Source organism: Motacilla alba, chromosome 3 (genome assembly GCF_015832195.1).
Source record: "Motacilla alba alba isolate MOTALB_02 chromosome 3, Motacilla_alba_V1.0_pri, whole genome shotgun sequence".
Taxonomy (NCBI): Eukaryota; Metazoa; Chordata; class Aves; order Passeriformes; family Motacillidae; genus Motacilla; species Motacilla alba.
This window is the reverse complement of record NC_052018.1, coordinates 2,119,278-2,136,869: the sequence shown is the minus strand read 5'-3', so window position 1 is coordinate 2,136,869 and position 17,592 is coordinate 2,119,278. Positions and strand designations below refer to the sequence as shown.

The window sequence follows — 17,592 nt, the reverse complement described above, 5'->3', positions numbered from 1 at the left end:
GGGAAAAATTGGGGTTTTTTGGAAAAAAAATGGGATTTTTAGGTGAAAAAATGAGGTTTTTAGAGGAAAAAATGGGATTTTTGGAGGCAAAAATGGGATTTTGGGACAGAAAAAGGGGATTTTTAGAGAAGAAAATAGGATTTTTGGGGGGGGGGGATGGGATTTTTTGAGGGGAAATGGGATTTAGGGGGAAAAATTGGGGGTTTTGGGAAAAATATTTGGAATTTTGGGCGAAAAAATGGGATTTTTAGAGAAAAAAATGGGGTTGTTGGAGGAAAAATGGGATTTTGGGACAGAAAAAGGGGATTTTTAGAGAAGAAAATAGGATTTTTTGGGGGGGAATGGGATTTTGGGGGGAAAAATGGGATGTGGGGGAAAAATTGGGAATTTTGGGCGAAAAAATGGGGTTTTTAGAGGAAAAAATGGGATTTTTTTTGGGGGGAAAGGGGATTTTGGGGGGGAAAATGGGATTTTTGGGAAAAAAATTTGGAATTTTGGGCAAAAAATGGGATTTTTAGAGAAAAAAATGGGATTTTTAGGTGAAAAAATGGGATTTTTTGGGGGGGGAATGGGATTTTTAGAGGAAAAATGGGATTTAGGGAAAAAATTGGGGGTTTTGGGAAAAATATTTGGAATTTTGGGCGAAAAAATGGGATTTTTAGAGAAAAAAATGGGGTTGGTGGGGGAAAAAATGGGATTTTTAGAGAAAAAAAATGCGGTTTTTGGGGGAAAAATTGGGGTTTTTTGGAAAAAAAATGGGAATTTTGGGCGAAAAAATGGGATTTTTAGCGGAAAAAATGGGATTTTTGGAGGAAAAAATGGGATTTTTGGAGGAAAAAATGAGGTTTTTAGAGGAAAAAATGGGATTTTTAGAATACAAAATGGGATGTTTTGGAAGAAAAGATGGGATTTTGGGGAAAAAATGGGATTTGGGGGGAAAAAATGGGAATTTTGGGCGAAAAAGTGGGATTTTTAGGTGAAAAAATGGGATTTTTAGAGGACAAAATGGGATTTTTAGAGGCAAAAAGGGGATTTTTAGACAAAAAAAGGGATTTTTAGACAAGAAAATGCAGATTTTGGGGGGAAATTGGATTTTTTGAGGGGAAATGGGATTTAGGGGAAAAATTGGGGGTTTTGGGAAAAATATTTGGAATTTTGGGCGAAAAAATGGGATTTTTAGAAAAAAATGGGATTTTTAGGTGAAAAAATGGGATTTTTTGGGGGGTAAATGGGATTTTTAGAGGAAAAATGGGATTTAGGGGAAAAAATTGGGGGTTTTGGGAAAAATATTTGGAATTTTGGGCGAAAAAATGGGATTTTTAGAGAAAAAAATGGGGTTTTTGGAGGAAAAAATGGGATTTTTAGAGAAAAAAATGGGGTTTTTGGGGGAAAAATGGGATTTTTGGAGGAAAAAATGAGGTTTTTAGAGGAAAAAATGGGATTTTTAGAATACAAAATGGGATTTTTTGGAGGAAAAGATGGGATTTTTAGGTGAAAAAATGGGATTTTTAGAGGTGAAAAAATGGGATTTTTAGAGGAAAAAATGAGATTTTTAGAGAAAAAAATGGGATTTGGGAACGAAAAAATGGGATTTTGGAAGAAAAAAATGGGACTTTGGGAGGAGAAATGGGATTTTTAGAAGAAAAAAATGGGGTTTTTAGAGGAAAAAATGGGATTTTTTGGGGGGGAAATGGGATGTTGGGGGGAAAAATGGTGTTTCGGGGAAAAAAATGGGAATTTTGGGCGAAAAAATGGGATTTTTAGAGGAAAAAATGGGGTTTTTAGAGGAAAAAATGGGATATTTTTGGGGGAAAATGGGATGTTGGGGGGCAAAAATTGGATTTTTGGGAAAAAATTGGGGGTTTTGGGAAAAATATTTGGAATTTTGGGCAAAAAAATGGGATTTTTAGAGAAAAAAATGGGGTTGTTGGAGGAAAAAAATGGGATTTTTAGAATAAAAAATGGGATTTTTGGAGGAAAAGATGGGATTTTGGGGAAAAAAAATGGGATTTGGGGGAAAAAATGGGATTTTTAGGTGAAAAAATGGGATTTTTAGAGGTGAAAAAATGGGATTTTTAGAGGTGAAAAAATGGGATTTTTAGAGGAAAAAATGGGATTTTTGGGGGGGGAAATGGGATGTTGGGGGGGAAAAATTGGATTTTTGGGAAAAAATTGGGGGTTTTGGGAAAAATATTTGGAATTTTGGGCGAAAAAAATGGGATTTTTAGAGAAAAAAATGGGGTTGTTGGAGGAAAAATGGGATTTTTAGAGGAAAAAATGGGATTTTTAGAATAAAAAATGGGATTTTTAGAGGAAAAAATGGGATTTTTAGACGAGAAAATGGAGTTTTTTTGGGGGGGGAATGGAATCTTGGGGGGGGGAAATGGGATTTTTAGAGGAAAAATGGGATTTTTAGAGGAAAAAATTGGATTTTTAGACAAAAAAAGGGATTATTGGAAGAAAAAATGGGATTTTGGATGGGGAAATGGGGTTTTGGGGGGGGAAATGGGATTTGGGGAAAAAAAAATGGGATTTTTAGAGGAAAAAAATGGGATTTGGGAACGAAAAAATGGGATTTTGGAAGAAAAAAATGGGACTTTGGGAGGAGAAATGGGGTTTTGGGGCCAGAGATGAATTTTGGGCTTTTCCAGGTGAATTTTGGGGTGAATTTTGGGGTAGATTTGGATGGGTTTGGGGTGAATTTTGGCTGGTTTCGGGGTGAGTTTTGGGGTGAATTTGGGTGATTCTTGGGGTGATTTTGGGTTTTCAGGTGAATTTTGGGGTGAATTTGGGTGGGTTTTGGGGTGAATTCTGGGGTGAATTTTGGAGTTCTCAGATGAATTTTGGGGTGAATTTTGGGGTGAATTTTGGGGTGAATTTTGGGGTGAATTTTGGGGTGAATTTGGGTATTTTGGGGTTGAATTTGGGATGACTTTGGCTGGTTTTGGGGTGAATTTTGGGGTGACTTTGGGGGGAATTTTGGGGGGAATTTTGGGGGGAATTTTGGGGGGAATTTGGGGTTTTTCATATAAATTTTGGGGTGAATTTGGGAGATTTTGGGGTGATTTTGGGGTGAATTTTGGGGTGATTTTGGGGGAATTTTGGGGTGAATTTGGGGTTTTTCATATAAATTTTGGGGTGATTTTGGGGTGAATTTTGGGGTGAATATGGGTGAATTTGGGGTGAGTTTTGGGCTGATTTTGGGGTGAATTTTGGGGTGAATTTGGGTGGTTTTGGGGTGAATTTTGGGGTGAATTTGGGTGTTTTTGGGGTAAATTTTGGGGCGGTTTTTGGGGTGATTTTGGGTTGTTTTTGGGGTGAATTTCGGGGTCCCACCTTTCCCCTCCCCCCCCCCAGGTTCTCGGGGGTCCCGGAGGAGCCGGAGGGGGGAGGGGCCCCCCACGGCCCCCCCCCGCCCCCCCCCACCCTGGGGGACTTCCTGCCCCTCCCCCACCCCCCCCGGCGCAGGAGGGGCCGCGGGGGGGGGAGGGGGAGACCCTACAGGTGAGGGGGGGGGGGGGGGGGGGATTTTGGGGGGATTTTGGGGTTTTTTGGGGATTTTCGGGAGAATTTTTGTGGGATTTTGGCTTTTTGGGGGGGATTTTGGGGGGATTTGGGGTTGTTTTGGGGAGAATTTTTGTGGGATTTTGGTTTTTTTGGGGGGATTTGGGGGATTTTTTGTGGATTTTAGAGGAGGTTTTGAGTTTTTGGGATCATTTTGGTTTTTTGGGGGGGCATTTTTTGGGGGGATTTTGGTTTTTTGGGGGGGATTTGGGGGATTTTTTTCTGGATTTTAGGGGGGATTTTGAGTTTTGGGGGGCATTTTGGGTTTTTTGGGGCATTTTTGGGGAATTTTGATTTTTTGGGGGGGATTTTGGTTTTTTGGGGGGCATTTTTGGGGGGATTTTGATTTTTTGGGGGGCATTTTTGGGGGGATTTTGGTTTTTGGGGTGATTTTGGTTTTTTGGGGGCATTTTGGGGGGATTCTGATTTTTTGGGGGGCATTTTTGGGGGGATTTTGGTTTTTTGGGGACATTTTGGGGGGGATTCTGATTTTCTGGGGGCATTTTGGGGTGATTTTGGTTTTTTGGGGGCATTTTTTAGAGAGATTTAGGTTTTTTGGGGGGATTTTGGTTTGGGGGGGATTTTTTTTTTTATTTTGGGGGGATTTTTGGGGAATTTTTTGGGCTTTTAGGGGGGATTTTGTTTTTTTGGGGGAGGATTTTGGGGGATTTTGGGCCGAATTCCCCGTTTTTCCATGGGGTTTTTTTTGGGAATTCCCCATTTCCCCCAAATTTTGCCTGATTTTCCCATTTTCCGCCCCGAATCCTCCCCGAATTCCCGAATTCCCGCCGGAATTCCGCCGGCAGTTTCCACGACGATCGCTGGGAGCCGCAGCCGGAGCCGCCCCCGGAGCCTGAGACCCCCCAGGTGACCCCGACGCGGGGACCCCCGAACTTTGGGATTGGGGATTTTGGGATTTTGGGATCCCCTGGAATTTTGGGATTTTGGGAATCCCGGAATTTTGGGAATCCCGGAGTTTTGGGATTTGGGGATTTGGGATTTTGGGATTTTGGGATCCCCTGGAATTTTGGGATTTGGGATTCCGGGAATCTCGGGATTTTGGGAATCTCGGGATTTTGGGAATTTTGGGATTTGGGATTCTGGGAATCCCAGAATTTTGGGAATCTCGGGATTTTGGGAATCTCGGGATTTTGGGATTTGGGATTTTGGGGTTTGGGATTTTGGGATCCCCTGGAATTTGGGGATTTGGGAGCCCTGGAATTTTGGGATCCCCTGGGATTTTGGGATTTGGGAGTTTGGGATCCCCCGGAATTTTGGGATTTGGGATTCCCTGGGATTTTGGGATCCCCTGGAATTTGGGGATTTGGGAGCCCTGGAATTTTGGGATCCCCTGGGATTTTGGGATTTGGGAGTTTGGGATCCCCCGGAATTTTGGGATTTGGGATTCCCTGGGATTTTGGGATCCCCTGGAATTTGGGGATTTGGGAGCCCTGGAATTTTGGGATCCCCTGGGATTTTGGGATTTGGGAGTTTGGGATCCCCCGGAATTTTGGGATTTGGGATTCCCTGGGATTTTGGGATCCCCTGGAATTTGGGGATTTTGGGAATCCCGGAGTTTTGGGAATCCCGGAGTTTTGGGATTTGGGATTTTGGGATCCCCTGGAATTTTGGGATTTGGGATTCTGGGAATCCCAGAATTTTGGGAATCTCGGGATTTTGGGAATTTTGGGATTTGGGATTCTGGGAATCCCAGAATTTTGGGAATCTCGGGATTTTGGGATTTGGGATTTTGGGGTTTGGGATTTTGGGATCCCCTGGAATTTGGGGATTTGGGAGCCCTGGAATTTTGGGATCCCCTGGGATTTTGGGATTTGGGAGTTTGGGATCCCCCGGAATTTTGGGATTCGGGATTCCCTGGGATTTTGGGATCCCCTGGAATTTTGGGATTTTGGGAATCCCGGAGTTTTGGGAATCCCGGAGTTTTGGGATTTGGAGTTTTGGGGTTTGGGATTTTGGGGTTTGGGGTTTTGGGAACCCTGGAATTTTGGGATGCCCTGGAATTTTGGAATTTGGATTTGGGATTTTAGGATTTGAGGTTTTGGGATCCCCTGGAATTTTGGGGTCCCCCAGAATTTTGGGATTTGGGATTTTGGATTTTGAGATTGGGGATTTGGGGATTTTGGGATTTTGGGATTTTGGGATTCTGAGAATTTGGGTATTTGGGGATTCTGGGGGTTTTGGGATTTTTGGGATCCGGGGTTCCGGGCTGCCGCCGTTCCAGCCCCGCTCCCGGGTCCCGGCAGGTCCCGCAGAAGGTTCCGGAAGGCGCCGCAGCCCCGGGGCTCCCCGGGCCCCAGGAGGACTCGGACCAGTGGGAGGACCTGAGCGAGGAGGAGGAGGAGGAGGAGGAGGAGCAGGAAGGGCAGGAGCAGGAGGAGGAGGAGGAGGAGGAGGAGCAGGAGGGGGAAGGGCCCAGCGCCGACCAGGGCGAACCAGCGCAGACCAGCGACCCCCCCGGTGAGCCCCAGTATAGACCAGTTCAAACCAGTTCAAACCAGTGACCCCAGTGACCCCCCCGGTGAGCCCCAGTGCAAACCAGTTCAGACCAGTTCAGACCAGTGACCCCAGTGACCCCCCCCGGTGAGCCCCAGTTCAAACCAGTAACTCCCAGTGACCCCCCCAGTTCAAACCAGTGGCCCCCAGTGACCCCCCCGGTGAGCCCCAGTGCAAACCAGTTCAAACCAGTAACCCCCAGTGACCCCCGGTGACCCCCCCCAGTTCAAACCAGTAACTCCCAGTTCAAACCAGTTCAAACCAGTAACTCCCAGTTCAAACCAGTTCAAACCAGTGACCCCCAGTGCGTCCCAGTTCAAACCAGTGACCCCCAGTGACCCTCCCAGTTCAAACCAGTAACTCCCAGTGCCTCCCAGTTCAAACCAGTTCAAACCAGTGACCCCCAGCCTCTCCCGGTCTCTCCCCCAGGACCGCCCCTCCCCGCCCCTCCCCCACCCCAGGGGGGGGTCCCGGAGCCGCCCCTCCCCCCCTCGAGCCCCTGCCGGAGCCCCCCGGAGACCCCGGAGCGCAGCGGGACCCCCCCCTACGGTACTGGGGCAAACTGGGAGGGACTGGGACGGACTGGGAGGGAACTGGGATCAAACTGGGATCAGACTGGGATCAAACTGGGATCAGACTGGGATCAAACTGGGAGGGACTGGGAGGGACTGGGAGGGACTGGGACAAACTGGGAGGGACTGGGATCAAACTGGGATCAAACTGGGAGGGACTGGGATCAAACTGGGATCAAACTGGGAGGGACTGGGACAAACTGGGAGGGACTGGGGGGCACTGGGATGGACTGGGATAAACTGGGGGGAACTGGGATGGACTGGGAGGGACTGGGATCAAACTGGGAGGGAACTGGGAGGGACTGGGGGGCACTGGGACAAACTGGGAGGGGACTGGGGCTTACTGGTCTGTACTGGGAGGGACTGGGGGGGTCACTGGGGGGGGTGTTACTGGTTTGGACTGGTCTGGACTGGTTTAGGCTGGTCTGGACTGGTGTGAATTGGTCCATACTGGTTTATACTGGTCCATACTGGTCCATACTGGTTTATACTGGTTTGTACTGGTGCCGTTCCCAGCAGGGCCGGGGGTGGAGATCGCGGATTTCCAGAGGGTTCGTTTCCGTAAGAGCTCCCCTCCCCCACGCTGACCCCAAAACCCCCGAAATTCACCCCAAAAATCCCCGAAATTCACCCCGAAACCTCAAACCCCCAAAATCGTCTCTGGGACCCCAAAAACCCCAGAAATTCACCCCAAAAATCCCCGAAATTCACCCCAAAACCTGAAACCCCCAAAATCGTCTCTGGGACCCCCAAAATCCCGAAAAATCCCCCCAAAAACGCCTCAAAAACCCCAAAAATCAGCCTGAAAACAGCTCTGGGACCCCAAAACTCCAAAAATTCACCCCAAAAATCCCCAAAGTCCACCCCAAAAATCCCCAAATCCCCCCAAAAACCTCAAACCCCCAAAATCATTTCTGGGACCCCCAAAACCCCAAAATTCACCCCAAAAATCCCCCAAATTCACCCAAAAATCCCCAAATCCCCCCAAAAATCTCAAAAAAAACTCTGAAATCGTCTCTGGGACCCCAAAAAAACCCAAAATCACCTCTGGGACCCCAAAAAATCCCCCCTGGACCCCCTAACCCCAAAAATTCCCCCCAAAAACACATCTGGGATCCCAAAAAACCCCAAAATCACCCCAAAAAACGTCCCCGGGACCCCAAAAACACCCCCGGGACCCCCAAAAATCCCCCCCAAGAATCCCAAACCTCCCAAATTCACCCCCGGGACCCCCAAAAATCCCCTCGGGACCCCCCAAAAACCCCAAGAACTCAAAAAAACCCCCCGAAATTTCCCCTGGGAGCCCCCCCAGGTCCTGACCTGAACTCACCTGGGCACTCCTGGCACACCTGGCACACCTGAACTCACCTGAGCTCACCTGAACTCACCTGGGCGCTGCTGCTTGGCTCTGGGGGGGCCTTTTTGGGGTTTTTTGGGGGGTCTCTGGGGGAGCTTTTGGGGCTGTCACTGCCTGGAGCTGCCGGACTGACTCACCTGGGCTCACCTGGGCACACCTGAACTCACCTGGGCAAACCTGAACTCACCTGGGCACACCTGAGCTCACCTGAGCTCACCTGAGCTCACCTGGGCGCTGCTGCTTGGCTCTGGGGGGGCCTTTTGGGGTTTTTTTGGGGGTTCCTGGCTGATCTTTTGGGGCTGTCGCTGCCGGACTGACTCACCTGGGCACAGCTGAACTCACCTGGGCACACCTGAACTCACCTGGGCACACCTGGGCACACCTGAACTCACCTGGGCTCACCTGGGCGCTGCTGCTTTGCTCAAGGGAGGATTTTGGGGGGTTTTTTTGGGGTCTCTGGGGGAGCTTTTGGGGTTCCTTGGGGCTGTCGCTGCTGGACTGACTCACCTGGGCACAGCTGGCACACCTGAGCTCACCTGGGCACACCTGAGCTCACCTGAACTCACCTGGGTGCTGCTGCTTGGCTCTGGGGGGGCCTTTTGGGGTTTTTTTGGGGGTTCCTGGCTGATCTTTTGGGGCTGTCGCTGCTGGACTGACTCACCTGGGCACACCTGGGCACACCTGGGCACACCTGAACTCACCTGGGCACACCTGAGCTCACCTGGGCTCACCTGGGCGCTGCTGCTTGGCTCTGGGGGGGCCTTTTTGGGGTTTTTTGGGGGTTCCTGGCTGATCTTTTGGGGCTGTCGCTGCTGGACTGACTCACCTGGGCACACCTGGGCACACCTGGGCACACCTGGGCACTGCTGAACTCACCTGGGCACACCTGGGCACACCTGAACTCACCTGGGCTCACCTGGGCGCTGCTGCTTTGCTCAAGGGAGGATTTTGGGGGGTTTTTTTGGGGTCTCTGGAGGAGCTTTTGGGGTTCCTTGGGGCTGTCGCTGCTGGACTGACTCACCTGGGCACTGCTGGCATACCTGGGCACACCTGAGCACACCTGAGCACACCTGAGCTCACCTGAGCACACCTGAGCTCACCTGAGCTCACCTGGGCGCTGCTGCTTGGCTCTGGGGGGGCCTTTTGGGGTTTTTTTGGGGGGTTCCTGGTCAATCTTTTGGGGCTGTTGCTGCTGGACTGACTCACCTGGGCACAGCTGGCACACCTGGGCACACCTGAGCTCACCCGGGCACACCTGGGCACACCTGGGCACAGCTGAGCTCACCTGGGCACACCTGGGCTCACCTGGGCACACCTGGGCACTGCTGAACTCACCTGGGCACAGCTGGCACACCTGAGCTCACCTGGCTGTACCTGGCTGCTGCATTAAACTCGTCCCTGACCAACCCCGGGAGTGGTTTTGGGGTTCGGGGGGGTCCCGTGTGCACCCGGGGGACCCCAAAATTCACCTGGGGGGACAAAGACTCACCTGGGACACCCCAAACTCACCTGAGGGGCACCTGGGGTGACCCTAAACTCACCTGGGGACCCCAAAATCATCTCAAGAGGGCAAAAACTCACCTGGGGGGGTCCCAAAATCACCTGGGCGACCCCAAAACTCACCTGGGGATCCCAAACTCACCTGGGGGACCCCAAAACTCACCCGGGGAACCCCAAAATCAACCTGGGGGGTCCCAAACTCACCTGAGGGGGCACCTGGGGGACCCCAAAACTCACCTGGGTGGTCCCAGACTCACCTGGGGGACCCCAAAACTCACCTGGGGATCCCAAACTCACCTGAGGGGGCACCTGGGGGACCCCAAAACTCACCTGCGTGGTCCCAGACTCACCTGGGGACCTCAAAACTCACCTGGGGAGCCCCAGACTCACCTGGGGGTTTGGGATTTTTGGGGGGATTTGGGATTTTGGGGGTCTCCAGCCCCTTTTTCTCTCTCTCCCCCCACAGGAGGACCCAGCGACCCCCCCCAGGTGTGACGGGGGGGGGGACCCCAAATCCCACCTGAGCCCCCCCAGGTGTGACCGGGACCCCAAAAAAACCCCAAAATCTCACCTGGGGGGACCCCAAAACCCCCAAAATCTCACCTGGGGGGGCCCCAAAATCCCCAAATCTCACCTGGGGGGTCCCAAAAACCCCAAATCTCACCTGGGGGGGCCCCAAATGTCACCTGAGCCCCCCCAGGTGTGACCAGGCCCCAAAAAAACCCAAATCTCACCTGGGGGGGACCCCAAAAAAACCCCAAAATCCCATCTGGGGGGCCCCAAAAATCCCAAAATCTCACCTGGGGGGCCCCAAAACCCCCAAATCTCACCTGGGGGGGGCCCCAAAAACCCCAAAATCTCACCTGGGGGGCCCCAAAACCCCGAATGTCACCTGGGGGGGATCCCAAAATCTCGCCTGGGGGGTCCCAAAAATCCCAAATCTCACCTGGAGGGGGGTCCCCAAAAATCCCCCCAGGTGTGACCAGGACTGGGAGGGATCCCGAAAAAACCCAAATTCCTTTGGGGGGGCGGTCCCCAAAACCCCAAATCTGACCGGGGGAGGGGGGTCCCCAAATTTCCCCCCGAGGAGATTTTGGGGTTCCTCCCCCCCGTCCCCAATTTTGTCTTTGTCAAATAAAAGTTCCAAATCTCCTCCGGCTTCGTCCTTGTTTTTGGGGTGACACCCCCCCATTAATTTTGGGGTTCCCTCGAGGTCTTTTACCGCAGAAACCCCAAATTTTGGGGCGGTTCCGCAAAAAAAAACCTCCGAATTTTGGGGTGGATCCTCGTAAAAACCCAAATTCGAAGCTTTATTTCCCTCCAAAAAAAACACCCCAATTTCGGAGATTTTTTCCCCCTCAAAAGCAACCTGAAATTTTGGGGGTGGGGGTGCCCCCAACCCCCCGAAAGTTTTGAGGTTCCCCGCCAGGTTTTCACCCCAAAAAAAAAACCCCAAATTTGGGGGCGGTTCCTTAAAAATAAAACCCCAAATTCGGAGCTTTTTTCACCAAAAAACCTCAAATTTTGGGGATTTTCCCCGCAAAAAAAAAGCCACAAATTTTGGGGTGGGGGAATCCTCGACCCCTCCAAATTTTTTTGGGGTTCCCCGCCCCCCCCGGCCCCTCCCAGCCCCCCTTTTTTGGGGTTTCCTGCCCCCCCCGGGTTTATTTCCCCTTCCCGCCGGTTCCGCCGAAACCGCAGCGGCCGCTCCAGGTGAGGGGGAAGGGGACGGATTTTGGGGGGTCCCGGGGGGGTTGCGGGGTCCCCTCCCCCTCCAGCCCAATTTTGGGGGGTCCCCGCCTCATGTTTGGGGGGTTCTCAGCCCGAATTTTGGGGTTTCGGCCTCGTTTTGGGGCTTTTTTGGGCTCTTTATTCCCATTTTTTTGGGGGGAGATTTTGGGGGGGTTTTGTTCTCCCTGGGGGGGTTTTGGGGACCCCTCCCAGTTCAGACCAGTTTGGGGGGGGCTCTCCAGACCAGTTTGGGGCTCTTAGACCCAAATTTGTGGGGTCCAGCCTCATTTTTGGGGTCTCCAAACCCAAATTTGGGGACGTTTCCAGCCTCATTTTTGGAGTCTCAGCCCCAATTTTGGGGGTCTCAGCCCCAATTTTTGGGGGTCTCAGCCCCAATTTTGGGATCTCCAGCCCCATTTTTTTGGGTTCCCCACCCCATTTTTGGGGTCTCGGAACCGTTTAGGGGGGTTCCAGCCCAATTTTGGTGTCTCCATTCCATTTTCGGGGGTCTCAGCGCCATTTTTTGGGTCCCCACCCCATTTTTGGGTTCTCAGCCTCATTTTGGGGTCTCTGAACCCATTTTGGGGTCTCCAAAGCCATTTTTGGGGTTCCCACACCATTTTTGGGGTCTCTGAACCCATTTTTTGGGTTTCCTACCCAATTTTGGGGTCTCCAGCCCCATTTTTGGGGTTCCCACACCATTTTTGGGGTCTCTGAACCCATTTTGGGGTCTCCAAAGCCATTTTTGGGGTTCCCACACCATTTTTGGGGTCTCTGAACCCATTTTTTGGGTTCCCTACCCCAATTTTTGGGTCTCCAGCCCCATTTTTGGGGTTCCCACCCCATTTTTGGGGTCCCCAGCCCCATTTTTGGGGTCCCCACCCCGTGGTGGGGGGGGGGAAGGGTGGAGCTGCCCCTCCCCCTCCCCAGTTCCTCTCCCAAATTCTTGCGCCATGGGGAGGGGTGGGGGAGGGGAGGATGAGGAAATTCCACATCCGGGGCGGAGGGGGGGACACAGGAGGGTGGGGACCCCCAAAAATGGGGCTGGGAACCCAAAAATGGGGCTGGGAACCAAAAAATGGAGCTGGAGACACCAAAAATTGAGTTGGAGACCCCAAAAATGGGGCTGGGAACCCAAAAATGGGGCTGGGAACCAAAAAATGGAGCTGGAGACACCAAAAATTGAGTTGGAGACCCCAAAAATGGGGCTGGAGACCCCAAAAATGGGGATTGGAACCCAAAAATGGGGCTGGGGACCCCAAAAATGGGGCTGGAGACTCCAAAAATGGGGAATGGAACCCAAAAATGGGGCTGGGGACCCCAAAAATGGGGCTGGAGACTCCAAAAATGGGGAATGGAACCCAAAAATGGGGCTGGAGACCCCAAAAATGGGGATGGGAACCAAAAAATTGAGCTGGGAACCCAAAAATGGGGCTGGAGACCCCAAAAATGGGGATTGGAACCCAAAAATGGGGCTGGGGACCCCAAAAATGGGGCTGGAGACTCCAAAAATGGGGAATGGAACCCAAAAATGGGGCTGGGAACCCAAAAATGGGGCTGGGGACACAAAAAAAGGGGCAGAGACACCAAAAATGGGGCTGGAGACTCCAAAAATTGGGATTGGAACCAAAAAATGGGGCTGGGAACCCAAAAATGCAGCTGGGAACCCAAAAATGAGGCTGGGGATCCCAAAATTGAGCTGGAGACCCCCAAAACACCTTTGGTCACCTGGTGGGGTGGGGCTGGGGGTCTTTTAGGAGGTCCTTGACCACCTGGGCAGGTGCAGGACCACCTTGGGGTTGACTTGGGGGGTCTTTAGGACCACCTGGCCAGGTGAAGAACCCACCTTGGGGTGGGTCAGGGGGGCTTTTGGAAGTTCCTGGACCACCTGGCCAGGTGAAGAACCCAATTTGGGGTGGGCAGGGGGTCATTTGGAAGGTCCTTGACCACCTGGCCAGGTGAAGAACCCACCTTGACCAAGCCCTGACCACCTTTCGCCACCCTTTGGAAGCTCCTGGATCACCTGGCCAGGTGAAGAACCCACCTTGGGGTGGGCAGGGGGTAATTTGGAAGGTCCTTGACCACCTGGCCAGGTGAAGAACCCAATTTGGGCTCTTCAGCACCACCTGGCCAGGTGAAGAACCCACCTTGGGGTGGGGTTGGGAGTCTTTTGGAAGCTCCTGGACCACCTGGCCAGGTGAAGAACCTAATTTGGGCTCTTCAGGACCACCTGGCCAGGTGAAGGACCCAATTTGGGCTCTTCAGGACCACCTGGCCAGGTGAAGAACCCACCTTGGGGTGGGGTTGGGAGTCTTTTGGAAGCTCCTGGACCACCTGGCCAGGTGAAGAACCTAATTTGGGCTCTTCAGCACCACCTGGCCAGGTGAAGAACCTAATTTGGGCTCTTCAGCACCACCTGGCCAGGTGAAGAACCCAATTTGGGCTCTTCAGCACCACCTGGCCAGGTGAAGAACCCAATTTGGGCTCTTCAGGAGCACCTGGCCAGGTGAAGAACCCAATTTGGGCTCTTCAGGACCACCTGGCCAGGTGAAGAACCCAATTTGGGCTCTTCAGCACCACCTGGCCAGGTGAAGGACCCACCCCCGCCCACCTTTCCTCACCCCCCACCCACCCGCAGGCGTCCCCAGCCCCGCCATGGCCGCGCTGCCCACCCTGCCGTCCCCTTGGGACGACCCCTGGAACGACACCCTGGGCAACGACACCTGGGGCGACCTCTACGAGGACCTGGGCGCGGCGGAAATCCCCGTGGGGCACCGCCTGGTGCTGGCCCTCTACGCGCTCATCTTCCTGCTGGGCGTGCTGGGCAACGGCGCCGTGCTCTGGGTGACGGCGGCCGAGCTGCGCCGCACCGTCAACGGCGTCTGGTTCTCCCACCTGGCGCTGGCCGACCTCCTCAGCTGCCTGGCCCTGCCCTTCCTGGGCCTGCCGCTGACCACCGACCACCACTGGCCCCTGGGCCGCGCGGCCTGCAAGGTGCTGCCCTCGCTGACCGTGCTGGCCATGTTCTCCAGCGTCCTGCTGCTGACGGCCATCAGCGCCGACCGCTGCGCGCTGGTCACCCGGCCCGTGTGGTGCCACAACCGCCGGACGCCCGCGCTGGCCGCCGCGGCTTGCGCCGGCGCCTGGGCGGCGGCCGCGCTGCTGACCGTGCCCTCCTTCGTCTTCCGCACCGTCCGCCTCGACCCCTTCTCGGACAAGGCCACCTGCGTGCTGTCCTACGGCGCCGTGAGGCCACACCAGCGCGGCACCGAGCTGACCGTGGCCGTCGTCCGCTTCCTCTGCGGCTTCCTGGGGCCCTTCGCCGTCATCTCGGGCTGCTACGGCCGCCTCCTGAGCCGCGTCCGGGCGCGGGGCCTGGGCCGCTCGCAGAGGGCCACCAGGACGGTGCTGGTGGTCATCGTCAGCTTCTTCGTCTGCTGGCTGCCCTACCACGTGGTGGGGCTGGTGCTGGCGGCCAGCGCGCCGGACACGGCGGCGTTCCGCGGCGCCCAGGCCGCCGACCCCGCGGTGGCCGGGCTGGCCTACGTCAACGGGTGCGTCAACCCCATCATCTACCTGGCGATGGGGCGGGGCCTGGGCCAGGTGAGGCGCTCGTGGAGGGCGCTGCTCAAGGGCGTGCTCAGCGACGAGCCCGCCAGCGCGGCCGGGGACTGCCGGGCCCGCAGCACGGCCACCACCGAGGAGGGCAGCGACGGGACGGCCGTGTGAGGGGGCGGGGTGGACGTTGTCGTGGTCATCGTCGTCGTTGTCGTCATCGTCGTCGTGGTGATGGTCATGGTCATGGTCATCATCATGGTCGTGGCCATCATCACCATCATGGTCATCATCGTTGTCATCATGGTCATTGTCGTTGTCGTTGTCATGGTCATCATCATGGTCATGGTCATGGTCATTGTCATGGTCATCTTCATCATCGTCATCATTGTCACTGTCATCATCATTGTCATTGTCATGGTCATTGTCATGATCGTCATCATCGTCATGGTCATTGTCATGGCCATCATCGTTGTCATGGTCATGATCATCATTATCGTTGTCATTGTCATTGTCACGGTCGTTGTCATGGTCATCTTCATCATCATTGTCATCATCATTTTATCATCATCATCGTCATTTTCGTGGTCATTGTCATGATCGTCATGGTGGTCATCTTCATCATCGTCATTGTCATCTTATTACCGTCATCATTGTCATCGTCATGAGCACGGTCATTGTCATCATTGTCCTCATCATCACTGTTGTGATGGTCATCATCTTCATCCTCATTGTCATTGTCATCATCATCATCATCATTGTCATCATTTCATCTTCATCGTCATGATCATCATGGTGGTCATCTTCATCATCATCATTGTCATCATATCATCGTCATCACCATTGTCGTGGTCATGGTCATCATCATTGTCATCATCATCATTGTCATGGTCATTGTCATCTTCACCATGGTCATTGTCATCATATCATCATCATCATCATCACTGTCATCATCGTCATTGTCATGGTCATTGTCATCTTCATCATTGTCATTGTCATCATATCATCATCATCATCGTCATGGTCATCTTCATCATTGTCATCATTGTCATGGTCATTGTCATCTTCACCATGGTCATCGTCATATCATCATCATCATTGTCATCGTCGTCATTGTCATGGCCATTGTCATCTTCACCATGGTCATTGTCATCATATCATCATCATCATCATCATCGTCGTCATGGTCATCTTCATCACTGTCACCATCGTCATTGTCACGGTCATCATCATCGTCATCATGGTCATGGTCATTGTCATCATCGTGGTCATTGTTGTCACGGTCATCGTCGTCGTTGTCATTGTCATGGTTGTTGTCACGGTCGCCTTCATCATCGTCATTGTCCTCACCATCATCATTGTCGTTGTCATTGTCATCGTCAAAGGGGGGAAAGGGGGGACACGGGGGGGGGGGGGGGGGGGGGGGCTTGTGTCACCTGGGGATGGCCCTGGGGACACCTGGGGTCATTTGGGACCCTTGGGGACACTTGGGGACAGTGGGGGGGTGGCACTGGGGACAATGGGGGGTGGGGACACTTGGGGACAATGGGGGGTGGCGCTGGGGACATTTTCGGACCCTTGGGGACAATCAGGGGGGTGGAGACACTTGGGGACACTTGGGGACAGTGGGGGGGTGGCACTGGGGACAATGGGGATGGGGACACTTGGGGACATTTTGGGGACAGCGGGCGGCGCCGGGAGTGGGATTGATGGGATGGGGTGGGATTGAGGGATTCGGGGATTGAGGAATTCAGGGATTGGGATGGAATTTGGGAATTCAGGAATTCGGGAATTCTGGAATTTAGGAATCCGGGAATTCAGGAATTCAGGGATTTGGGAATTCAGGGATTGGGATGGAATTTGGGAATTCAGGAATTCGGGAATTCTGGAATTTAGGAATCCGGGAATTCGGGAATTTGGGAATTCAGGGATTTGGGAATTCAGGGATTGGGATGGAATTTGGGAATTCAGAGATCCAGGAATTCTGGAATTTAGGAATCCGGGAATTCAGGAACTTGGGAATTCAGAGATTCAGGAGTTCAGGAATTTGGGAATTTAGGAATTCGGGGATTCAGGGATCCAAGGAATGGGATGGAATTTGGGAATTCAGGAATTTGGGAATTCAGGGATTCGGGGAATGGGATGGAATTCAGGGATTCCAGGGTTTGGAAATTCAGGAATTCGGGGATTCAGGGAATGGGATGGATTTCAGGGATTCTGGGATGGAATTCAGGGATTCCAGGATCCAGGGATTCCGGGAGGGCTGGGAATTCGGGACGGCGACGAAATCCCGGGGTTTTGGGGATTCGGGAATTTTGGAGTTCAGGGCTTTGGGAATTCAGGGATTCAGGAATTCAGGGATTCGGGGCTTTGAGAATTCAGGAAGGCAGAAATTCAGGAATTCGAGGATTCAGGGGTTTGGGGACTCGGGGATTCCGGGAGGGCTGGGAATTCGGGACGGCGACGGAATCTCGGGATTTTTGGGGATTCAGGAATTTTGGAGTTCAGGGCTTTGGGAATTCAGGAATTCAGGAATTCAGGGATTCGGGGGTTTGAGAATTCAGGAATTCGAGGATTCAGGGGTTTGGGGACTCGGGGATTCCGGGAGGGCTGGGAATTCGGGACGGCGACGGAATCCCGGGATTTTTGGGGATTCAGGAATCCGGGATTTTGGGACAAACCGCACAAATCCGCAGAACCGAAAGACCCAACCCAAAGAAATTCCCAAAAAAACCCCGAAAATTCCCAAAATTCCCCGCAGCGGCCCCTCCCCCCGCCCCTCCCCCTTCTCCCGCCCCT

At 52.8% G+C, this 17,592-nt stretch overlaps 1 protein-coding gene and 1 long non-coding RNA gene across 5 annotated transcripts; one reads left to right on the top strand and one right to left on the bottom strand.

Annotated features, from left to right (window-relative positions):
* Nucleotides 1-6,567: 6,567 nt before the first annotated feature.
* Nucleotides 6,568-15,085, top strand: LOC119699915 (C5a anaphylatoxin chemotactic receptor 1-like). Of its 4 annotated transcripts, none has more exons than XR_005256591.1 (3): nt 6,576-6,627; nt 7,167-7,211; nt 9,974-10,033. XR_005256591.1 is itself a non-coding variant. In XM_038134055.1 (3 exons), exon 3 carries the CDS (start codon nt 13,894-13,896, stop codon nt 14,965-14,967), a length of 1,074 nt encoding a protein of 357 aa, XP_037989983.1. In that variant the 5' UTR covers nt 6,577-6,627; nt 7,167-7,201; nt 13,877-13,893; the 3' UTR covers nt 14,968-15,085. The 4 variants fall into 4 exon arrangements, 2 of the variants coding, with proteins under 2 accessions (XP_037989983.1, XP_037989982.1); XM_038134055.1 differs by lacking the exon at nt 9,974-10,033 and adding an exon at nt 13,877-15,085 and having other exon boundaries at nt 6,577-6,627; nt 7,167-7,201; XR_005256590.1 differs by lacking the exon at nt 9,974-10,033 and having other exon boundaries at nt 6,568-6,627; nt 7,170-7,412.
* LOC119699916 lies at nt 9,256-10,019 on the bottom strand. The gene is made up of 3 exons (XR_005256592.1): nt 9,817-10,019; nt 9,372-9,785; nt 9,256-9,302 (listed from the first exon to the last, which is right to left on the bottom strand). It is a non-coding gene; the product is annotated as an uncharacterized LOC119699916 (long non-coding RNA).
* Nucleotides 15,086-17,592: the final 2,507 nt, after the last annotated feature.